Source organism: Osmia lignaria, chromosome 3 (genome assembly GCF_051020975.1).
Source record: "Osmia lignaria lignaria isolate PbOS001 chromosome 3, iyOsmLign1, whole genome shotgun sequence".
Classification (NCBI taxonomy): domain Eukaryota; kingdom Metazoa; phylum Arthropoda; class Insecta; order Hymenoptera; family Megachilidae; genus Osmia; species Osmia lignaria.
This window is the reverse complement of record NC_135034.1, coordinates 4,855,452-4,878,330: the sequence shown is the minus strand read 5'-3', so window position 1 is coordinate 4,878,330 and position 22,879 is coordinate 4,855,452. Positions and strand designations below refer to the sequence as shown.

At 34.9% G+C, this 22,879-nt stretch overlaps 1 protein-coding gene and 1 long non-coding RNA gene across 3 annotated transcripts in view; one reads left to right on the top strand and one right to left on the bottom strand.

Annotated features, from left to right (window-relative positions):
• The window catches only part of LOC117605485 (uncharacterized), a 43,177-nt gene extending 31,725 nt beyond the window's left edge, over positions 1-11,452 (top strand). The window contains exons 3-4 of the long non-coding RNA XR_004581717.2: positions 1,148-1,269; positions 11,235-11,452. This is a non-coding gene — a long non-coding RNA (uncharacterized LOC117605485). The remainder of the gene's footprint in view (positions 1-1,147; positions 1,270-11,234) is intronic.
• LOC117605484 (cysteine-rich secretory protein 2) overlaps positions 1-22,879 on the bottom strand; it is a 48,486-nt gene that overhangs the window by 14,439 nt on the left and 11,168 nt on the right. For both annotated transcript variants that reach the window (XM_034326880.2, XM_034326881.2), the window contains 2 exons: positions 14,493-14,543; positions 4,974-5,071 (listed from right to left, as the gene is read on the bottom strand). In XM_034326880.2, coding sequence (XP_034182771.1) covers positions 4,974-5,055 — 82 coding nt within the window. In that variant the 5' untranslated portion in view covers positions 5,056-5,071; positions 14,493-14,543. The remainder of the gene's footprint in view (positions 1-4,973; positions 5,072-14,492; positions 14,544-22,879) is intronic.

Below are 22,879 nucleotides of genomic sequence, written 5' to 3'. Positions count from 1 at the left end.
CGAATTGAATAACCTCCTCCTTTTCGAAGTCGGTTAAAAATAATAAATTTTTATGAAATGGGGTACATTGATTTATGATTTAAAATAAAAAAAATACCTAAAATCGCGGTACGAAAAACCTAAATTAAAATAACACTTATTAATAAATTAATAAAAATAGAAGCATCGGAAATTTATATATACGAGGATAAAATGATGGAAAAATGACGAAAGAATGAATAAATTATTAAGAATCATTGCAATAATAATATAAGAATAATAAATTTCAATAATTAAAAGAACAATTTAGTTAATAAATAAAGGAATAAAATATTATATCCGCTGTTAAAAGTTATAAAAATAATAAATATATGAATAATTAATTAATAAATAAATAAAATATTAAAAATTATAATATAATGAATTTCATCGTTGAATTATAAACAAGATACCTCGGCAGTGGCAATCAAGCGGAACGTAACGCTTGATTGGGCACCGCGGCAGCCTATTATGTTAATTGTCAACGGTTCGACCCTAAGCACTGTCATTCCCTAATCAATCTTATCGCGACCGCTGAGGAGTGCAGATCAACCTGTCAACTCTATACTGATACGGGTTGACACCTTAGAAATTCGAGCATGTGTTCATCTATGTGTTATCACATGTGCTAGCGTGTGTGCCTGTGGTGTTTGCCATGTGCATTTATAGTGTGGTTCCCTTTGTGTTTTGATGTTTTTATACAAGTGTATTGGGGGGTTCTATGGTATGGTACCCTATGTGTTTTGCTACTGTGTTTTATAATGTGGTTCACTGTGTAATTTAGAATATTTTTACAAATTTATTAGTGCATTTAATTATTAATTTTGCAAATGTTTTATGGCGTTTTATGGTGTTGTTCCCTATTTGTTTCACTACAATTTTACGAATGTTTTATGGTGTGGTTCCCTATCTATTTTAGAATATTTTTATGAATTTATTAGTGCATTTATTTATTACTTTTGCAAATATTTTACGGTGTTTTATGGTGTGGTCATTCCCATGTAGTTTTTCATACCTATTATAAATACTTGTTTATTGTACTTTTGCATGAATATAAATTAAAATGTATTAATTAAAAAAAAAGAAATAAATAAATATCGTTCAAGAATCGTGATTTTTATGTTTTCAGAAGAGTGCTTTGACCAATGCGGGTTCCTTTGACGAGACAGTAATCAACCATGGGTCAATGACGGATCAACCATGGGTCAAACTGAGAGACGTTGCGAGCGCAGTGGTGCAAGTCAACGATCGGTGAGTCGCATGCTTTAAAGTTCCTCCGGTTCCCATCATGTCGTAGGACGAATGGTGCGAAACGACACGGGAATTGGTTGTATTTTTTATCTTTTGAGTGAGCATAGTGACCCACGAATATCACTGTATCATTTTATACAACGATAATCGTGCAAATTGTTTTTCTGGATATTTCATGTCTTATCGTTAGCTCAGGATAGGGTTTTCTTGTACATATTTACATGTATAAATTTCGAGTTTAAAAATGTAGAAAAATCGGATGATCCTCCGATTTCAGAATACATTTTCATTTTTATATGTACAAGGAATTATTTCGCGACGAGCAGGTTTCTATATCAAAGTAACAATTATGAATATCTTTAATTATTTAGATTATTTATTTTGATATTGAAATCGCTTTTGATATCGAATCGTTCTTTAATTTTATGCATATTATTTTAACGATATTCTTTCTTTTAATAAAGTTAGAATATCAGTGCATTAGTTTTTACTCATCATACATTTTAAATCAGGCATTTCAGCACACATGAAGAAAACTGGTAGGTGAAAATTATCATTGGCCTTGTTCATTTCTATGCCCAAAGCTCATTCCGGTACTTAGATGTACTCGCGTAGGTGGAGGACGGTGGACAAGGTTTAGTTATAAGAATAATATATTTCAGCGACTGACAAAAATAGTGAACCAATAGCGAACCACGATATAAGTTCCACGTGTGCGTGTGTGATTAGGATGTGGGATTTGTATCGTTTATTAACAACCTTAACTTACTATAATATTACAAAGCAGTTAGAAGATACTTATCGAGAATAAATTGAAAAATTATTACAATATATTAATGTTGTATTAAATATTTGAAAGAATGCGAAAATTAGATATGTTACTTTAGCATAATGTTCGCTATTATTTGTCAGTCGATTTCAGCAAAAATTTTGCTGATTTTTCGGAGGCGGCACAAAATAAAAAATTTTCTTCTACTAAAACAATTCTAGTTCAGGCGTCGGCAACCTATGACCCGCGGGTCACCAAATGGCCCATTTGATAATTTCAAGCAAACAATATTCAACGAGCAATATTTAAGATGTATTTAATTACAAATTTTAATTACTCGCCCCATGGCAACTCACTCATTAATGTTAACGTGATTCAGTTTAATAAATAAAAATTCAAAACTGGGTCAGAACTAAATGGTAAACATTTATATTAATTCAAGAAATTTTTTATCATGATAATAAGATAGCTACACGACGCTACTAATTATTAATTAAAAAGGGAATGTTTTTGTTTCGACATTTCATTTAGCAGTTTGAAACGGAAGGAAGGTACACAAAACGACGTAAACAGGAAACAGCATCGCGAAGTTTTCTGATCTCGTAACCAGTAACAGTATCCTATATTTTATTTCAGCATACGCTGCGCGAATTTTTCTTTGATTAATGGACGATGAAAGTTCGAACGATTCCTCTGGAACTGTGACACTAGATACATTACTCATGTCATGGTTCGCTAACTTCAGCTATGGACGATTGGACAGCACAGATTGGAGATTTCTTTTTGCTATCAGCAAACGAAACTTCCTGCTATCTATATTTATTAAAAATGTTTCGATATTTCTCTTTATCACGAAAACCTTTTATAGGAATTAAAAATATTTCTCACAGATCATGCGATTAAAGTAATAATTACAATGTTCTTTAGAAAGGCTTGAAAGACTTGAACTTACTCGTAAACTAAAATTAACCCTAAACTGACTGGAATGGAACCGATATTCCTATCGATATTAGTCGAATTATCCATCGAATTACTTGGAATTACCAATGGATAAATCCAGCCTAAAATGATCGAATCCCCATTGTCATTTGTAGGCAAGGTAGCCGAGGGTAATCAACGATAGCTTGATCTCCTTGTAAATTAATCGTGACCCTGATTTATTGCCGGACCCTACGAGTGTCGAGGGGATCAGATTGTTATCCACTCGTGTGTCCTGATAAAATCTCTGTCCCCGAACGATCTCTGACCCTAATTTAACATTTCGACCTGCCCCCGGCCACGAAGTTTAGCCAAAGTGAATAGCCCGCTCGAGAGAGGCTGGCTTGAACGCTTGATCCTACTTACGGTCTCGAAACAAACTTCGGGGAATTATTCATCGTTCTGCGACGTTTATCTTTCGTCGAACTGGGACAATTGTTCGACGAACAAATGTAGAAATTTTAATGAAAATCGAACGACCGGTCGCGTATTAAATTTACGAGTTTAAAGTTTCTTAGTTACTTTATCTTTAATTCTTATTATGGAGTCATTAATCCAAGTACCTTTTTATTATAAATAATATTTTAAATAGCATTGCTATAAATTTTTAAAATTTGGAAATTTAGAAATTAACTATTGCTATTCTTAATTACACAGGAATAGTTAATTTTCTATTTAATAGAAAATTAAATAATTATTTACATGTTCATTTTATTTTCCAATAATTAGTCATTATTTAATTCTTATTTTGAAGTCATTAATCAAAGTACCTTTTTATTATAAATAATATTTTAAATATCATTGCTATAGAATTTTTAAATTTGGAAATTTGAAATTAACTATTGCTATTCTTAATTACACAGGAATAGTTAATTTTCTATTTAATAGAAAATTAAATAATTATTTACATGTTCATTTTATTTTCCAATAATTAGTCATTATTTAATTCTTATTTTGGAGTCATTAATCAAAGTACCTTTTTATTATAAATAATATTTTAAATATCATTGCTATAGAATTTTTAAATTTGGAAATTTGAAATTAACTATTGCTATTCTTAATTACACAGGAATAGTTAATTTTCTATTAAATAGAAAATTAAATAATTATTTACATGTTCATTTTATTTTCCAATAATTAGTCAATATTTAATTATTCATCGTTACATATTCGTGGTGTGTAGTTCAATATCGTTCACCTGCATCGTTTTATAGTTAACAGAAACAAATTTCCAATTTTAATATCGAAAAGCAAATGGATTCTACAGGAAGTTTGTTTAAAAGCAACACGAAAAAGGTACGCCTCTGTGCTTTTTCTGCAAGGAAGTTCCCGATACGTTTGTCATCTCTCCTGCATAAATTTGACTCGCAGATTATGAAATTCTCCGAGTCACTGAACTCGCCGAGCCTCGAGCATTGTTTCTGCCAGCTTTATATCCGTACCTTTTTCTCGCTACCAAAATTAGGCACGAGTGAAGTTTAGAGACGCCGTAACAGGTGCACGTAATGAAAGTTTCAAACTTCTGTCTAAACCTGTCCCTTACCGAAAACTCGTAAAAATAAATAACTAAAGTGTGTAACTTTGTATGCTGTTCGTTTAATTATAAAACGGTGGATACTGGGTCAATTGCGACCCGTATCTTATAAGAATGCTTCGACTAACATTAGCCAGGGTGGGTCTGGTCTCCTAAAACTTTGGATTTTCCTGCACAAAATTTTTAATCCTCAGATTCTAAGGTTCTAAAATTCAATTATTCCAAATTTTGAGATTGTAATATTAATATTCTAAATTTTTGTGAGCTTGGCCCATTCTAGAAGAAGATCCTAGTTATTTAAACGCGAATTCTGTCACTTCCCGTTGGACACAGTTTCACGTCCGGAAATCGTTCCATTGAAAACGAGAAACTGGATGGAAGGAAATCGAAGAGATTGAAATAAACGATACTTTAGGTACCTACTTGGTTTACTGCGATGCGTCTTCCGTGGCACGGCCGCTGGCAGGGCCAGAGCTATTAGAACGATAATCCACAGCCACCTCATAATTTCCGGTTATGACCTGTAACACATAAGCCAAGATGTTATTGAAAACTCAAAGAAAATCGTGGTTATTTTCACGTTCAAATGGGTTGTAGATCCAAAGAATTTTCACATAAAGTGAATTCTCGAATAAAATTCTTCTTTTATTATAAATAAAGCAAGGGAGTAACGTGAATGAAAATGATTAATGTAGATATTATTACTTTCACCCTTCAATTGCAATGAAAGAATTATTATTAATCATTTCAAGAGTATTTCAATTTATCTGAATTATTATTGAAACACGCTTTATATTATAGGATTCAAATCTATGGAAGGGTAAAGACAAAAAGCACGTTGTTTCAGTCGCTCTTTGAATTCAAGTTTCATGTTCAAATAATCGAATGTACGTCTGGAACGTAACAGCAATGAGCTCCTTTAATCACTCGTTTGGACCCGTTAATCCATGCTTTTTTTTTTTTTATTCATATGAAACTGGGGAAATTTCACGAATAAAACTGTGCAATTTATTTGGACATTTCGGTCGATGGGAACGCGACAAACGAATCACAATTACGCGTCGCGCAGCTTCATTTGTTGCGTTATTATTTAACGGTGGAACGCTCGCTTCGCGTTACACATTACCCTTTCAGAAAATAAATTCTCCCATGAAATTACACTATGCTTCGAATTAAAAAAATAACGGTTTATTTTGAAAAATAATATAAAATTAAGTATAACAAGTTTATCTAAGAATTTCCCTTTTCCATAAAATTGTCAATGTTCTCGAATTTTATTATATTCAGACCAAAGGGTATATTTTACCTAACATTTCGTAATGATCGAAGTCGATACGTCGTTTACGATGTCTCGAATCGAAGCATGCTTATTCAGCGAATAAAATTCGTCGACGAGCCGCGGGAAGAACTTGAACTTCTGCCAAATACTGATCGTTATACATTCGGTCTTGAGAAGTTGAGCAAATGGTTCACAAGGCTCTGTCGTATCTCGATTTTAGGCTCGACTGATCAGAGAATAAGAAAGAAATAAGATTCGTATCCGCTTTTGTGTCTTAACCCTTTCCGCCTTAAATACCTTCACTGTCAAACGAGACACGTAAAGGAAGAATATTTTGAAAAGCGTACACGAGGTTGCTTCGAATTTTCGAGGCTTTGAGGTAGATGTTGGAAAATTAGAAAGTCAAAGATCTGTAGTTTGGAAAGTTATGTAGTTCAAGGTGCTCGAAATTCTTCCTCCACATGTTCAGAATTCTACCGTTCGATGGTATGGAACAGGAAGATCCATTCGAAGCTACAAACTTTGAGATTACGAAATTTTCAATTTCGAAAATGAATATTTAAAACAAAGCACGTTAGAACTCAAATTATTTAACATACAGCTGATTAGTTTTCATTCTGGGAAATTTTCTATGGAACTGAAAATGGAATTTTATATTTGATACTGTTTCACTTTTGTCTTTGCTTCTCAAACACTGTGCTCCACTTTGTGGGAAAACAGGAGAGCACTCTCAAGGGTGAACGCTGTGGTCGCTTGCATCCAGCGTGAGTAGTAAAAGCAAGGTTATGGTCAGCCATGTCTGATCAGAGCCCACCTTAACCACTAAAGCCTACCTGCTGTCGCGCTGCGTTACTGGCTTCGTTGCAAATTAAATTTCTCGTGAAAACTGAATGGAAGACGTATTTGCGAGTTAATCAAAGGAAAGGTGAAGCATCTAAGATTATAAATTGCATATTTTCAGTTAGAGCAATGTTCATTATTTTCGAAACATATCAAAATTCTTAATTGCCTGCTAATGAAATTTAATACGTATAGTAATTCTGTAATATGGTGAATTAATTCCTAGAAAATTTTTAATTACATAATAACTGGATTTTGGGGGCCATAATTAAGTTAAATATCAACTTAGCTTATTTAACCTATATAACAAATAATTACACCCTGCTATTTTAAATACTGTATGAAGAAATTTGTAGTATAACACTTGGCCTAGATGAAAATATTTAATTAAATAGTTGTTAAAGAAACGGTATCGAAGACATTCGATCACACAAGCTTTCATACCTTTTCCTCGAACTTTTAATCGCGAATCAAAGGCAACGCACTCTTTGTGACCGTTTCGAGCTGACTTTTTCCCAGGAAATATTGAAGTAAAAATTTAATTACGACGTTGCATTCAAGTAGGCCCCTTGAAAATTGTCCGTGTAACCGGCTCGATAATCAAAGTCTCGCGTAATTAACTAAATCAGAAGCAAATTAAAAGGAAATCATTTCTCTGCCATCTGAATGAAACCTTAAAGGATGTTCGAGATTAATTACTAGCACCTAAATGCTCTTGTGAAAATCGATGATTGGTTATCAGTAGGGATGCAGGTTCGTTCATGAAATTGAATGAAAACATTTAGGAAAGTATTGCAGGGAGTCGCCGTATAAAAATTGTTATTCAATAATGAATTCTTTATTAATATTACAAAACTCGATATCATGCTTTAAAAGGCATGAAAGGTAGAAAAATGTTCCATCGACGATCATAGAAAAAGGGTCGAGGCATAAGAAAAGGGAGGCAGGAAAACTTTTACCAATACACGTTCGTTCCTCTAAAATATTGGCCAAATAACGTCTCTACCAGCAAATGGCCATTAATTCGCTGGCGGAGAAGAAGCTTTGTTCAAGGAGAAACTTCTCCTATTTTTTCGATACTGACCCTCGTCGCTCCACCCTCTCGCTTTATGGAAACTCTCCCTCTTCCTAGAATTCAGCACCCTGCTGACCACACTCTCCATTCGAGCATGGAATTCATATCGCTGCAGACTATCGAGCGTGAATTCTGATCGCTATGAATACTGTTGAAACCAGAGGAATTTCTTAGAAATTGCTGTCGCGATTGAATGACCAATTTCATTCATAAGAATCACAAGAATTTTTTTCTTAATATTATAATCTTCCATGTTCTTTCAAAATAATATTTGAATTAGAAAAACATATTTTTCTTTATGATTTTTATGAATTCCTTGTCTGACCATATATGACTTGAACTACTTAAATTTTTATTCTTTATTTATTGTTGCATAGGTGTTTGTGTAATTTAATTCCTGGGGTTAAAATGGTTAAAAAATGATTTTGATTAAAAGAATATAATCTGTGCTTTCGAATAAGTAGTGTAAATGGAACATAGTCAGACAAACTTTGAAGTTTGATATGAATGGACGAGTAGAATAGATCAGTAAATTTAATTATTCGTGGTTAGACGATAAAAAAATGAAAAATGAATAAAAAGGATGAAAAATGATGAAGCTACTTGAGAAGTCTTATCATTCGACGTCTCTCGAGATCTAACAATCAGAGCCTCGTTCTCAATTCCTACATTGCTATTATTATAACGCGGCGAGTGACATTACGCTTGATATTTTTATTCCTGTTGCCAGCATCGAGAGCGGAAGAACAGAATAGCAGGGGGATGTCGTCTGCCGACAATCGATTGCACCCGTCCACCGTGAATATAGACGCGAATACTCTTAGAAACGTTCGCTTGTTATGCAAACACGCACGTCCGAGACCCGGCTGGGTTGCTGTATCGAAAACGAGCCACGCTGGATTGTTATTCAGCGCGGTAATAATGCTCTCTGAATTCCACGAAAGGAGAGGAAGCTTGAAATCGAAACTACCAGTTGAAAATTCGCGAACAATTGCTATCATCCTTATTTATTTAAAGATCATTCAAAATCGTGTCAACAAACAAAGGATTATTATATAATTAAAATTTTATATAAACTATGCTGCAAAATTACAAATCGACTAATTGATAAAATGAAAAAATAAACATTAAAGTTGCAAATATGTGACATTAATCGTTAATGAGTTAAGTAATGATTTAGTTAATTATAATGTTAATTGTCAGCGATGGAAATGAGAAATTTTGTATAATTCTGTTTTTCTCACAATCTTGTCAACTTTACGAGGAACAGTGTTATTACTGTAAGGAAATATCATCTATGGTGGTTAATCATTATCTCGCAAAAGCTTCCATTCAACGGTAACTCATTTACAGTGTCCGCTCGTAAAATCCCTCTTTCACCATAGAAGTTCGGCTGCCTTTATACCTCAATTATGAATCCTCGCTCGTTTTAAAACTTAAGCCGTCTCGCGGGACATTTACGACCCGATTGAATGTGCTGGACCGATAGTAAAACCGAATTTATATCGCGTCTTGAATCCGAGGAAGAAAGTTACGTTTGAAAGGGAACCACCCATTTAATGGTTACTTCGTCTTCTGATCTAATTCCTCTATTCATTGAAAAATAATATCTAAAGAGATGGGAGAAAATTTGAAAAAATTTAGAAAATATAATGCTGTAAAATTCCGAAAAATTTTGAAGAAAGAAATAAAAGAGAATTTAATATTGAAATGTAAAACCCTAAATGATACATTGAAAACCTTCACCATCTGAGAATCGTACAACGTTATTTCAGAACAGTTTAAACACACCGCTTACAGCTGAGAGGAGGTGAAAACCTCTTAAAATAATAAAAAGGAACGTTGTCGTCGCTGGAGGTTATCCGTGAAACATCATATTATCTTCCATAATCCTTCGTACGAGCTACGTTACGATGATAACGTTGTCAAAATTCATTGTTTTCTCGCGGCGAGCTAACGCTTCGTTCCTCCGATTTTCGTGGGAACGCGAACGAGATTCGGCTTGCTCGGAACGAGCAATTACTCTGGCTGTGTACACGTTGAACAACATGTAACTTTCACGAAGAACATCGCAGCTGGATGAATAGCTGTTGCGATGTGAGAAACGTTGTACTCGTCCAGATCAATTGCAATGTTTCGCTTCTATCCGCTTCGGTATTAAAACGTGAAACAATTTTGAAATCATAGAATTTTAGAGTTCTGAAATTTATAAAAATTGCGAAAAACAGGAAGGCTGAAAATTCGTCTTCAAAGAATTGAAAATCTCAAAAGGCACTGAGCCTTTGAATGGTTGAACCCCTGAGACTGTTTGAATTGAATTTCAAACCCTTTTAAAAAAATAGAGGGTAGAAATCCGGCGTCTTTGTATTCGTAAACAAGCAAACGACGATAACAGAAGGAATTTTGTGAATGGAATTAAGGATGGTTGTAGCTGAGAGAAAGATCTTCAGGAATCAAGGACCCCTTGTCTCTGGAGTTGTCTGAGAGGAATGTTCCTCGTCTTCGAAACGTCTCGCGATTTGTTTCAGACGTGGAATATTCAGAAACGATTGTGTGGCTCGCGTTGATTGTTTTAAGGATTCTATTCGGTTTTCACAGACGAAACTTGGCAAGAATTTCGAATATTTTAGCTCGGAGAGGAAAGTTATAGAATATTTTCGACAAAATTGAGTGTTAGTTTCTGAAAATTCATTACTTCTATTTTATTATAGAAAATTCCTATAATTTTCGATTATCCACAAAATATTTCAAACATTATCCAAAGCTTTCCATTATAATACTAAAAAATTCATTGAACTTGAGAATATTAAGTGTTGTTGATTTGCGTTTGGAAAGAAATCATTCTGCTACTCACGTTGAAAGGGAAGATGCTCGAAAGAGAAGAAGATAAAATTCTGACTGGATATATATTTTGGTTAGAAGAAGGGAAACGGAAACGTTTATTCCCAAGAGATTCGCGAAGCCGCAGGCTCGTTTGAGATGCGGCGCGCGAGCAATTTGAGGCGGTATCTCTGTCGGCTTTCGCACCAGCCGACCTCTGCTTGCATTGTGCCAGCGAGCGAGCGACCGCTTTCATACATGTATGCATGCCTTGGGACACGACGAGCAGGATTTTATAAGGGATTTTATCCATTCCAAGTGAATACCACCACGCCAAAGGGCGCAAAACCAACCGAACTGTTTCATAGTTTAACTCGTTCGCTTACGGTTAACCGCGGACAGACACTCAAGATATGTTGAGATCCGCTTGTACTCCGTATTCCAAATTTAAATTATTTCTAATCAGTAACAAATCACAGAGAATAGATAAATTTAGAATGTCACTGGAGTTAAAATATTAAATGTAAAAGTGACAAAATCATTAATATTTGCAGATATTCTAGAGTTAAAATACCCAAGCAATTATTAGATAATTCTATTGATATAATCTATGATTTTTCGTTGTCATGTTCCTGTGTTATTACTAACCAGACTGTCTCTGTGTGTTCAGATGGTTTGCTGTTTAACGTGGACGGAGCTTCTATTTGCTGAACAGTTTGCAGACTATGTATGCGTTCGCAGCTGCACTCTGATTGGCTGCTGTTCCATCAGCTGCGGGATCGTCGAAGACGAGCTTCCGTTTTAGATAAAGCTAAGATTGCTTCATTTCGATGAAAGCTCTCGGTTATCGTAAAAATGACGCTTTGTGATGGAATTGGTTGCGATCGCACCATGTTTTATTTATTTTTTCGAAGTTTGAAAAAAGAAGCTATTCTAATTGATTTTTTGAAATCTAACATTCTGAAATTAACATTTTGCAGTTATAATTATTTGAAAGCTATGTGTTGATTTTTCGGTATAAAATGAATCTAACTTAATTAGCCTTCTAATTATACAAACTTAATGAAATATCGCAGTAGTTTTAATTTGAAGTATTTAATTTCTACTCGAGCAGAAATTTTTCAAACAAACACAATTCCTTTAGCCACTTGGAGAAAAGACAAATCATTCGAGTCAACATCTCTTCGAACCATCTGTTTGAAGGTGTTGAATAAACTCGCAAGCAAACACGCGACAATATTAATCGAGGCAACATCGATAAACATTTGTAGATAGAGTTACGTATTCGAGATAGAATCGGGGAAACATCTTTGACGACGATATTGATCGCGAAACTTGCCTGAAGCTACGTGAAAAGTTTCCTCGAGGTGTTCTTCCACTTTCTTATTTCGACTAATTTACAGTTGCATCCCTTATACGATCAATGTTGAACCTTTTAAACTCGCGAACCAAGTAAAACACGGATTACGATTCGTCGGAAGTTCTTTGCTCGTTAGGAGAGACTTAAACTCCTTCGAATCTTGTTGGACAGCAATTAAATGGCCTTTCAAAAAAGTGAACAAGTTAAATAAAAATCGTAGACAAAATAAGAGTGTGTATAGTGTAGAAGGTGAAGAAAGTGTTCGGTTAATTAAATTGCTGAACCAAGAGTAGAAATGTAAGAAAAATTATCAGAGATTTCATAGAAATTTTAAATATTCTATTTTTATTCTAAATTAACATTTTTATCCTATTATCACGATCGTCTTCACGAGTCCTTTCGCCACCCTCAATTTTAATACTCTGTGGAAATTAATTAATTTCCCCAAGTTATCAGTGAGACTCGTTCTTTATCCATTGAAGTTAATATTTTCTACATTGTCAAGAGTAATTTCTAAGACGATCCTGTGAATTTCTCTAGCTCGTCTATCTGTGTTAGGGGAGAGTAATACCTCGCCCATTTACGGCACTGTGGCGAACCTTCGGGATTCGGGGTTGTATACGAGGCTTATGGGGCCTCTGTTCAACAGTGGTTTCACGCACGTGCAACCCGGGAACATCATTTAAGCGGAAGCATCCCTCGTCGACGATGCTTCCGTCGCGCCTTTAAGTTTCAAGCGATTTTACTCAAAATGAAACGCGATCCAATAATTTCCTTCTAGACCAAACATTTCTGCGACAATTTTCAACGTACGCTACACCGTTTTTAATGAAATAAATCAAAGAATTTCGTCTGTTTATCTATTTCGTACAAAGGTGAGCTGTGAAAAGAAATAAACAGAAAAACCAGATTCTATTTTCCGATCAATCTAATATTCTTTCGTGGATTGCTAAAGAAATTCAGCAAACAGGAAGATCGATGAAATCCCTTAGAGGGTTTCAACGATCTTTCCGTCGAAGATCACGGATGTTTAATATTTCAGCGCCTCGTCTCTCGCGAACCTAGCGTCGCAATATTTAATTTGCCCTCCCTTTGTAAAGTTCCCGGAATTTGCATACAACGTGCTGTCGCGCGACGGAAATTCAAACGTCGAAATTCAGCTCACGTATCGGTCGCGCGTGCAAAACTTGCATTTTTTAATACTCCCTCCCTGTACACGTAACCCTGTTTCATCCCTGGAAAACACCCCTTTTTCATTTGATCCTCGTAAAGCCTTTGAAGCAGTTGATTTCATAAATAAACAAACCGTCGTTTTCTCCACGATTCTGTACGAAATTCATGAAAATTTCAACAAAGAATTGCCTTATTTCGTTACCATTATTCGACAAACACGAGTTACAGTATACACAACAGGTATTCGAATACACGCGCGAATATCTCTGCCAAACACCGTCAGTCGAATGATTCTTTTAATGAAATAACGGATCAAACGGTATGGTAGAACACACGGGCGAAAATAAAAATAGGAGGAGATATCTTTCAACGGAATATTTTCATTTAACCATCGATAAACGTCGAACGTTCGTGCTTTGAGCCGTTTAGTTGGCAGGATATTTAATTCGATCCGAACCTTTGTAAGCCCCATCACTCGTGGAATTTCCATATAAATGCGGTGAAAAGCTCACAGAGTGATAGTTTAAACACAGGGCCGAATGCAAATCCGTTTCCGTCCGTTCCTGCCAAAAATGAATGTCCTTTTTTTTTCTCTTTTTACTTGTTCCTGATTTTCAGTGATCAATACTGCGAAATGTTTGCAGTTAAACCTTTTCACATTTTTACACATCACGTACACTTTGTTAATTGTAAAAATCGTGATCACCTTTCGGGACTGATTCACGAGGATAGTCGACTGATTCGACTGTGAACACGATCTTTCTTGCACATTGACGGTGAACTTTATTACGAAACGTGTTTCGTTTCCATAAACTGTTGAATATACGCAAGCCTGTGCAAAGAGTAGTATTTCTGCTTTTATTGCTCGCGTGTCTGTAGCAGCAACGATCGTAAATTTTCTTTCGTTGTTTCGATCATTCGTTGAAAATACAAAAGTTCACGAAGTAGATTAACAAGTATTTAGACAGCATTCTGCGTTCTGTAAAGTAATTGTCCTTACGAGAATAATGAAATGAAAATTTCAAAAAAATTGGAAAATTTTGCCTGGTACCATAAAAAGAGAATTGAAATGTAAAATTTGTAGATTAAAAATATTTTAATTATAAAATTGAGATTGTGGTATATCTACATTCAGTGACAAGAATAACTAAAAATTTATGGATTAAAAATTTTATCAATGATGGATCAGAAAGTTTGCTGTTCGAACGTAACATATCCTGGACAGTTCGGAGACGATCTATAGCGGTGACATAAAATACAGCTGCACTTTAATCTCCTGGGAAAAGCGGACGAGTAAACGGTGAAACAAACGATTCCCACGGCCACGTAAAATATTCTCGATTAACGATCGACCATCCCGAGAATTCGAGAGTAGAGAAAAAAAGCTCCACTTACCTAAAGAATCTTTGAATCAGTTCGCTCTAACTGCTCGTTCGATGAGAAACCCTATAAAAAAGAGGAAAGAATTAATCAATTTTATCCAATGGATAAGAATATTAGTATTAATACTAATCTTCTAAATCAAAATGATATCATCTTAATAATTAAACAAAAAGTCTGTAATTTTCAGTAAAAATGAATGATGAGTTTAAATTAAACCACCTCTCATTCTGTTATTTTCTATCATTTTTCATTTCTCTTCTACCCTCCACGCATGTTTTTCATATTTTTCATTACTTTTCTCTAATAATCAAGCAATGTTTGGAGTTCATAATTGTGTGTTTCAAGGGAGAAACAGCCGAGCCAATTTCCAGGTTCATTTAGGAACCTTAGAGTTCGCACGGTAGGGAACTGGTTCGAAGAAAAAGCGTAGGCGACATCATCGGATGTTAATTAAACAGAATTTCCGACTAGAAACGAAGGTAAACGACATAAATCGCTTTGTGTATCTTGTTAACGTCCACGAGCGAAATAGGCAAACACGCGTATTATATATTGACATCGACTGGTGCTGTTCGACACACGGTAACGCTGCATGACGTGCGAACTTGCTGTAATTAATTAGCGAACCAATTACCACGCGTAATGAAGCCGCGCAAACGAATCGGAAGCACGTGATGCTTCCGACCGAACAATACTGATTTAAACAGTAACGAAGACCGTGCTTTTTATTCAACCGATCGTTAGATTTTTACCTCAAATTAAAATTCAAGCTCTAAAATAATAATTGAAGTTGACAATGTTTTTAATTAGTGATACTGTGAAGATATAATAATTTAATATGATTCTAAGAAGGTTCATTTATAATATCGTATACGGGTAATAACATAAATATTCATTCAAATTCTCCCGCGTAAACGATAATGGTTGGTGGGTGGGGAGGGTAGGCCTATATATATGAGGCGCTCTCTCCTACATCATCATTCTCCTTGGGAGCGCCTAAGGGGAAAGGTGGGAGCCCAAAACATCGCCTTTTCCCTAAGGAAGTCTACGATGCTCCGTACTGTACACCATAAAATTATTAATTGCTACATTATATAAAAGTAAAGCAGAGAATGATAATTCAAAAGGCTATCTAGCAGAATGAATCAATTCATATCGCTTCCCCATAATTCTGACACCTAATTTCACGAAACTTTTAGTGGGATCAGAAGAATATTCGTCACTCGAGATGTGTCTGAACACGTATTTACTTCAGTTTATCGGCGCAACAAGAAACGAGACGTGGGAAACTTACGAACGAACCTATCCACGACTTAATTAGAAGCATTAATATGGATAAACCGAGAGGCTCCGGTGGAAGGATTTGCATGTTGGCCGGTTGCCGACATAGACACCGACGGATTTTCAACCGTTTTCCCATCGTTTTCGACAAGACCCGGATTTGCTTTAAGACCCCACGGATCATGGAGCAGAAAGCCAGGATCTCTGGGTACGCGTTTTGCCTGGCGATGTTGGAGTATCAGAATGTAATGACATCTCGAGCTCTACAGACCGCTATAAAGTATACGGTATTCATAAACAAGGGGGAATTATTTGATCCTTTCCACTTTTGATAACTGATGGGAATTTATAAACAAAGATATAGGGAACCATTGTACCACTCTCTCCTCTGTCTAATTAGAAATACCTAATTCCTTCTGTTAGATGCTTGAAATGATGGATAATAGACGTCAGGTTATTCATTTGAGAAATTGAAATTTCCAATTTGTACAGTTGGTACTAAACGTCTTAGGGAATTGTCATTGTTCATGTAACAATGTCAGAGTTTCAGGACAGGGAAGCTGTGACAGCACATTCATCCCCGCATGTTACGTTCAATCGCGACGGGTCATTTGTACGTATTTACGAGGCAATTCAACGAGTCAGTTAATTGGCTACGTAGATCGCAGCTCAAATGCGTTTCCAGCGACGTCCCGGTTCCCCTAGGATCAATTAGACATCCTTTAGACGCGGCTTTCTGATCGGTCCACCGATATAGGACGATCGATTTTCTTTCAACGATTGATCGTTTCAGAAGCTCTGCCATTCCTCACGTCTTACCAATTATCGTTTCAAAATTAGGATATAATTATTCAAGTTTCCACATATCACATTTTTAGAAACCTGTAAGTCTTTGATGCAATTTCATGACATAAAAGTATTCTAAAATAGCACCCATTCTATATCTATTTAAAGCTTAAAGTTTGAAGAAAATGGCTATATATTCATCTTTAAATTGAATTTCCAAATGAAGAAATTACTGCAAAATTGAAAGAGCATGTCAATCAATCAGAATCACATATGTCAGGTAACGTTTCTAAGAATTCGCCTTTCAAGCAGAATAGAACTGCTATTCCTAACCGGTTGCAATCTTATAAATCATCCATCCAACCTTCCGTTTTTCGCCGCAAATAAATCTCGCCTCTGTTTTCCTTTGTCGTGGATTCGAGAACGTCGAACGATAACGCCAGCCGTGGAAGGTTGGCCGAAAAAATTGAAAAATCCGGAATTGAATGGTTTTCTTCTTTCTTTTTGTATATCTGAAACGAAGTGCGCGGTAGGAGGACTGAAATCTCGTCCATCTTCAAATGGAAACGAAACAGATCGATAAATTGAACTCGAAGAAATACTTTCCACGTATGGTCTGTTAAAAATAATTCTTCCATGGAAAATTATTTTGATTGCACAGAGAAGTTCTATAAATTCTAATCAGAAATTTACATTTTTTAAAAGTAAAAACATTCTTAAAGTGAGAGGTGCTGGTTAATTAATAATCAAGAAATAGAAAAATCTTTCTAGTTTGAATGTTTTAAAAAGAAGACTGTTAACGAGATATATCAATTAAAAATTTTTTAATTGAAGTCTAATTGTGTCTTAATTTTGTAATTAGATATTTCTAAAATAGTTTAATCATCTCTAGATACAGTACAATTTTTGGAATATTATGAACTATTATTACAGTTTTACTGTCATTTATATCAATACTCGAATATCGATAATAATCTGGTTCGATAAATTTCAAATCAAAAGATATAATCATATCTATAACACGACTCACTTTTTGCATTCAGAGAGATCAGAAGGAGATTCAAAGAGATGTTAAGCAGATCAAAAATACGTCGAACGCTTACAATCGTGAATAAGAATCTTCAGAACGACCACAATCCCACCAATCAATCAGATTGCCTCTCGAACGACTCTTTGTACAATCAGAATATTCTCCTCCTCGTTTCCAACCCCTTTGCCTCCTTTTTCTCAGCTCTTTCAAGCCCCGAAGAATCGACGAATCTCTCAGAAATCTCAAATCGCGATCAGCCAACGCGTCGAAAATTGCAAAGAATAATTATATTAAGACACTTTAGATTTACTATTTGAATCACGGCTATATTTTATCATCTATCGATATGAAATTTAAAAGCGTAATTCTGTCTCAGATTCCCAACTTTGCCTTTTTTAATTTTATTCGGGACACCGACGGAAGCCTGTAAAAAGCAAATTTCGCAGATTTATATTCGCGCGTTGGGTATCAAACGGTTCTCATGTCGCGAACGATTTGATTTGTTTGGTCGTTTTAACGAGAAGCGTATCACACGCAACCGACTCGAAAACGTGGACAGAATTTCCACGAGAAATTAACCGCGATGGAAGGCTGTTAAAACACGCAAAACCTTGAATTTTAATATTTTTTCTGATAGAGCTGTGATTCACCCGTGACACCGATTCGTGCAACTCATTAAATAAATTTCATGACAATTGAAGGATCATCTTCAGAAAATAATTTTTCAAACAAAAATCCTATGGAATCATATTGTAATTTCTTTTTTATAATATTTTCTTCCTAACTTCAAAATTATTCATTCCATTCTTACTATAATGTACCTCTTTCCACCTTTCACCATCCCACGAATAAGAGATTTAAGAAGAGTCTTTAATTACCATCCAAGATGGTCGATCTTTCCATAAGAAGATTAAATAAGAAAGAAAAAAAAAGAGTTTTCCTTTTCGATGATATTAAAGGTAGTCGAAACGGATGTGAATACAAATTAACATCACGCAGCGAATTCTGGCTCGATATTACAATGAATTCTAGCTGCTGAAGAACGGTCGGTTTTCTTTCGCATAGAACAGAAAGTAATAGTAATGGAAATAAAGCACGCTACCGACGATAATAACTTTCGTGTTGCGAAGGGGAAAAAAATACGTGGCTACGAGAGACGGCGGAAAGGGGATGAAAAAAGAGGGTGCAACCAGGGAGAGACTGTCGGCGATGTAGATGCTGTTTTAATTTTCATTATTATGCATGCATTCAGGCGTTCGCGTCTCGCTAAACAACGAGCTGAGAGGAATGAAAAGGGAAAGAGATTATAATCGTGGCAGGAAAGTTGCTTTACCAGAGTTGTAACCTTCTTAGTTCGTTTTTGAGTACGAGAAACTTGTCTCGTGATTGTTTTCTTATGGTTTTATATGATACCGAGTGGAAATATTAAGTTTTACCAAATGGAATCACTTATTCTGAAACTTAGAAAGTCGGAGACATAAAAGTATTATGAAATAGCACTTGTGATACATTAATTTAAAGCTTAGGCCCTCTATTAATTAATGATCCTTTGGTAGAACAAATTTCAGATCAACCAATTCACACTTTAGTATAATTAATAATAGTAAATGTTCAATTTGATTTTATTTCATATGTATTAAAATTTTCGATAAAACGTTTATATAGTAATTTTTGTCATACTTCAAGCTTTAAATTGATTTGCCATAAGTGGTATTTTATGATACTTTTATGTCATCAATTCGTGTTAGACTTTCCATGTTCCAAAATCAATCACCGTTTGCTATAATTTGCAATCAGTCGTTTTGTATTAGGAATATCCATGAAACATTTACGTAGTTATTTTCATTAAGCTTGAAGCTTTAATTTGGTACACCATACATACCATTTTGCCATACTTTTATGTCATCAAATCTCATCAGACTCTCTACATTTCGAAATCGGCTGAAATCGTTCTGAACATTTCAATCTAAATATGAAATGATTTTCTGATACATTCATAAGTCGTCGATGAGGATACGTCTATGGCCTCGTTACATTATTAATTTTATAAGCAAAAATCAATTAAAACAGAATTTATAATGGTTCCTAGAAACTGTTAGAATTGGTTAACCATTGTCGGTCGGTTGTTATTGCCTATAGTTCAGCTAGTTAACCAAACGAAACAATCGATAGACCGATATGGTTGACCGAGCAATAAAGTTAACCGAATTGGTTAAGGTGCCAATATTCTGTTTCTGTAACTGACAACAAACAACTCGACTGCAGACCGCAAAGGCAAACCACTTTGTGTATTTCAATTGTACAATAAACGAAGAACACTTTGAGAACATACAACTATTCTTGATCTCTACTTCTAATTGTTCTAAAAAAATGTAGTACTTCAGTGTTAAATTAATTAATAATATGTATTCGTCCTGGCTAAAGTTCAAGAATATTTCAAATGAAATATACAGAAATTTAATGAATCTAGAATCTAGATGAAGCCACATTTACAAACACTTCAGCTTCCTCGTTTGAGAGATACTCGAGAAGTTGGTTCCAGGGACACGAGAAAGTTCAATCGATAGAATCCTTGAAGGGTTCAGCTGGACATGTAGTGTCCTGGAAAGTTTTCCAAGTTGATCGCTGTATTTTTCATGAACGACGAAGGAATTTTCCTTTAAGGCGCTCCTCGCGGCATTTCTCTTTCAATTAGCATATTACCAAGCTCATTTTTTCATATGATACAAAAATGTAAAATAAAAAATCACACTTGTATTATACAAAGGCAACACCATTTTTTCGCGTAATCCTGAAAAGATTAGATTACAGAGAAAAGCAGAAAAATAAATCCCTTTTAATCTATTCGATACCATCGATTGTATATGGAGTACGGATTGGAGGATCGAAAATCTCGTGAAATTAAAAGTGAAATTAGTTTTCCTCGAGCGTCGCGGTGATTCCAGCAAGGAATTAAAAGTAATGGCCAGGTGAAAATCGAGAGGAACACGTTTCAATCAACGATGAACTTTAGAGCCTCGCGGACAGTTATTTATTCGCGAGAATGTCAGAGAAGCGAAGGAAGTTGCTTTTAATTAAAAGTACATCCTTCTGTGACCGACTTCCGTCTACCAAAGGTATCGAATTTTCAAGTTGCCGGCTTTTTACTATTCCAGTTTCTTTTCATTATTTTTCCCGTGGGATTTTAGTTTGTTCTTGGTAATTAGAATTTTCCGAGAACCGACGCTTAATTTCTTGTCACGGAAAATATAGAAAATTAATTTTGAAATGAAGGAGAGACAATATTGCAGAATAGTTGTGATATACAATTGGAAGAACCTTGTACGCGGTTTCAAAACGATCGATCGAGGAACAATGTTAAATATACAAGTGCACGCGAATGGATGTTGAATATTCGTAGGTAGCCAATTACAAGGCGCCTGGAGAAACAAAGGGAAACGTGTACGTAGGAGTTTGAGAAACGTGGAAACAGAGAGAAATACTTTAAGGAACCGATCCGTCGCCTACGTGTAAGTGTGCTAACGACGCTCGAGAAACGACGTGGTGAAACGAGGCACGTTTTTCTTTAACGAACCGACCGTCTAGAATTTAATTCCAAAGGGAACTAACAGCAGACTTCCGTTACGCTCGACTTTGCATAATCTTGTGTCGCACTGTACGCTTCCGGTCCGAGTTTCGCGTCCCTTGGTGAAACGGAAAGGGATTTATGGAAATTGGATAAATTGCATGGTTTCTAGTAAACCCTTTCTTCTTTTATTTGTTTTATATTACGTTTGGATAGAATATTGCTTAGAGAAAGTCTGACATGATTTCGTGACATAAAAGTATCCTGAAATCCCACTAATTATATATTAATTAAAAGCTTGAAGTTTAGTAAAAATGACTGCATAAAGGTTTTATTATCCGACTTCGAAAAGGAGGAGGATACTCAATTCGATGTGTATGTATTTTTTTTTTTTTTTTTTTTTCGATATTCTTAACACAAAATGGCTGATTGCGGATCGCAACGAACAATGTTTGATTTTGAGGTATGTAAAATCTGATACCATTTTATAATTTAAAAGTTTCACAAGGTATGATACGTATCAGTTATACGGGTATTGGATTGAAAATATGCTGAACAAATGTTTTACTGGAACGAATGATCGTTGCAATTCACGATAATCGAAGCAATGTACAGTTGCTTCATCGAGACCCAGTTTTATTCGTTCCAGGGATTCCACGATGCAACCGCAGACTTCGTACAATCGATACTACACGAAATTTCATTTCGACGAACCTGAGAGATGCGCCTCCTCTCTCGATAATACCTAAATACCTTAAATTCTGTTGTCCCTTCGGAATTCCATTTACAAAAATACCTGATGCATGTTATACATGCGTATACGAGGTGTCTTACTCATATCTACTGCCCTCCATTCTTTTATTATTCGTGAAGATAATATATATGAAGAAAATTTATTATATTTAAGAGTAGAAATTAGGCTGGAGTAATTAAGGTCACGCGAAGATTATTTCTTTTTAACATCATAGGACTTTAATAATTTTCACTCTAATAAAAAGTATTTCATTTCCTTAAAAGAAAATTAAATTGATCTCTATATCTACTCTGTGCCTTCAGTTATAAAATAAATATTAAAATCATTTTTCTTATGCATTTTTTGTTATCGAAAACAAGCAAGTTATCCAGGTGGCCTATTTTAAATATTCCAACTTTGTACATGGTACTTTATCATAAGGGACCGATAGTGAAGTTTCCTTAGAATCGTTTCCAATGGATCGTATTATTATGCTTAATTAAATATCGATTATTTTTTCTACACCCTAAGCGAAACCTTGGTGAAGTTGAATAACGTGCACTCTCGAAGTGTGGTTTTTTCTCTCTATCTTTCATTTTCCTTTATTTTATCATATAATCGAGGGACTTTTTAAAACAAAATTTTTATACCCAAGAATAAAATTGATATTAATAATCTTGAAGAAATATTTCTATTTAAATGTTCAAATAAACAAACTTGTCGATTTCATTGGATTATAATCTATAGTTTCTAAACTAATTCAGAAATAACAAAATGATGACTTAAACTCTCCCTTATTTTGCATATACTACATTATTATATCATTTGGAATAAAATCCAAATGATCAATCAGCTTAAAATGACCCAGGTGCAATAATCAAACATATAATAAGCTTTATGATATTTCTATGGTTATTCGTATATTTCGTCTGTTATTATTTTATGACAGTGAAATTTAATTGTAACACTTCCGAGTGAAGCTGATAGTTGATATTCATATCAGG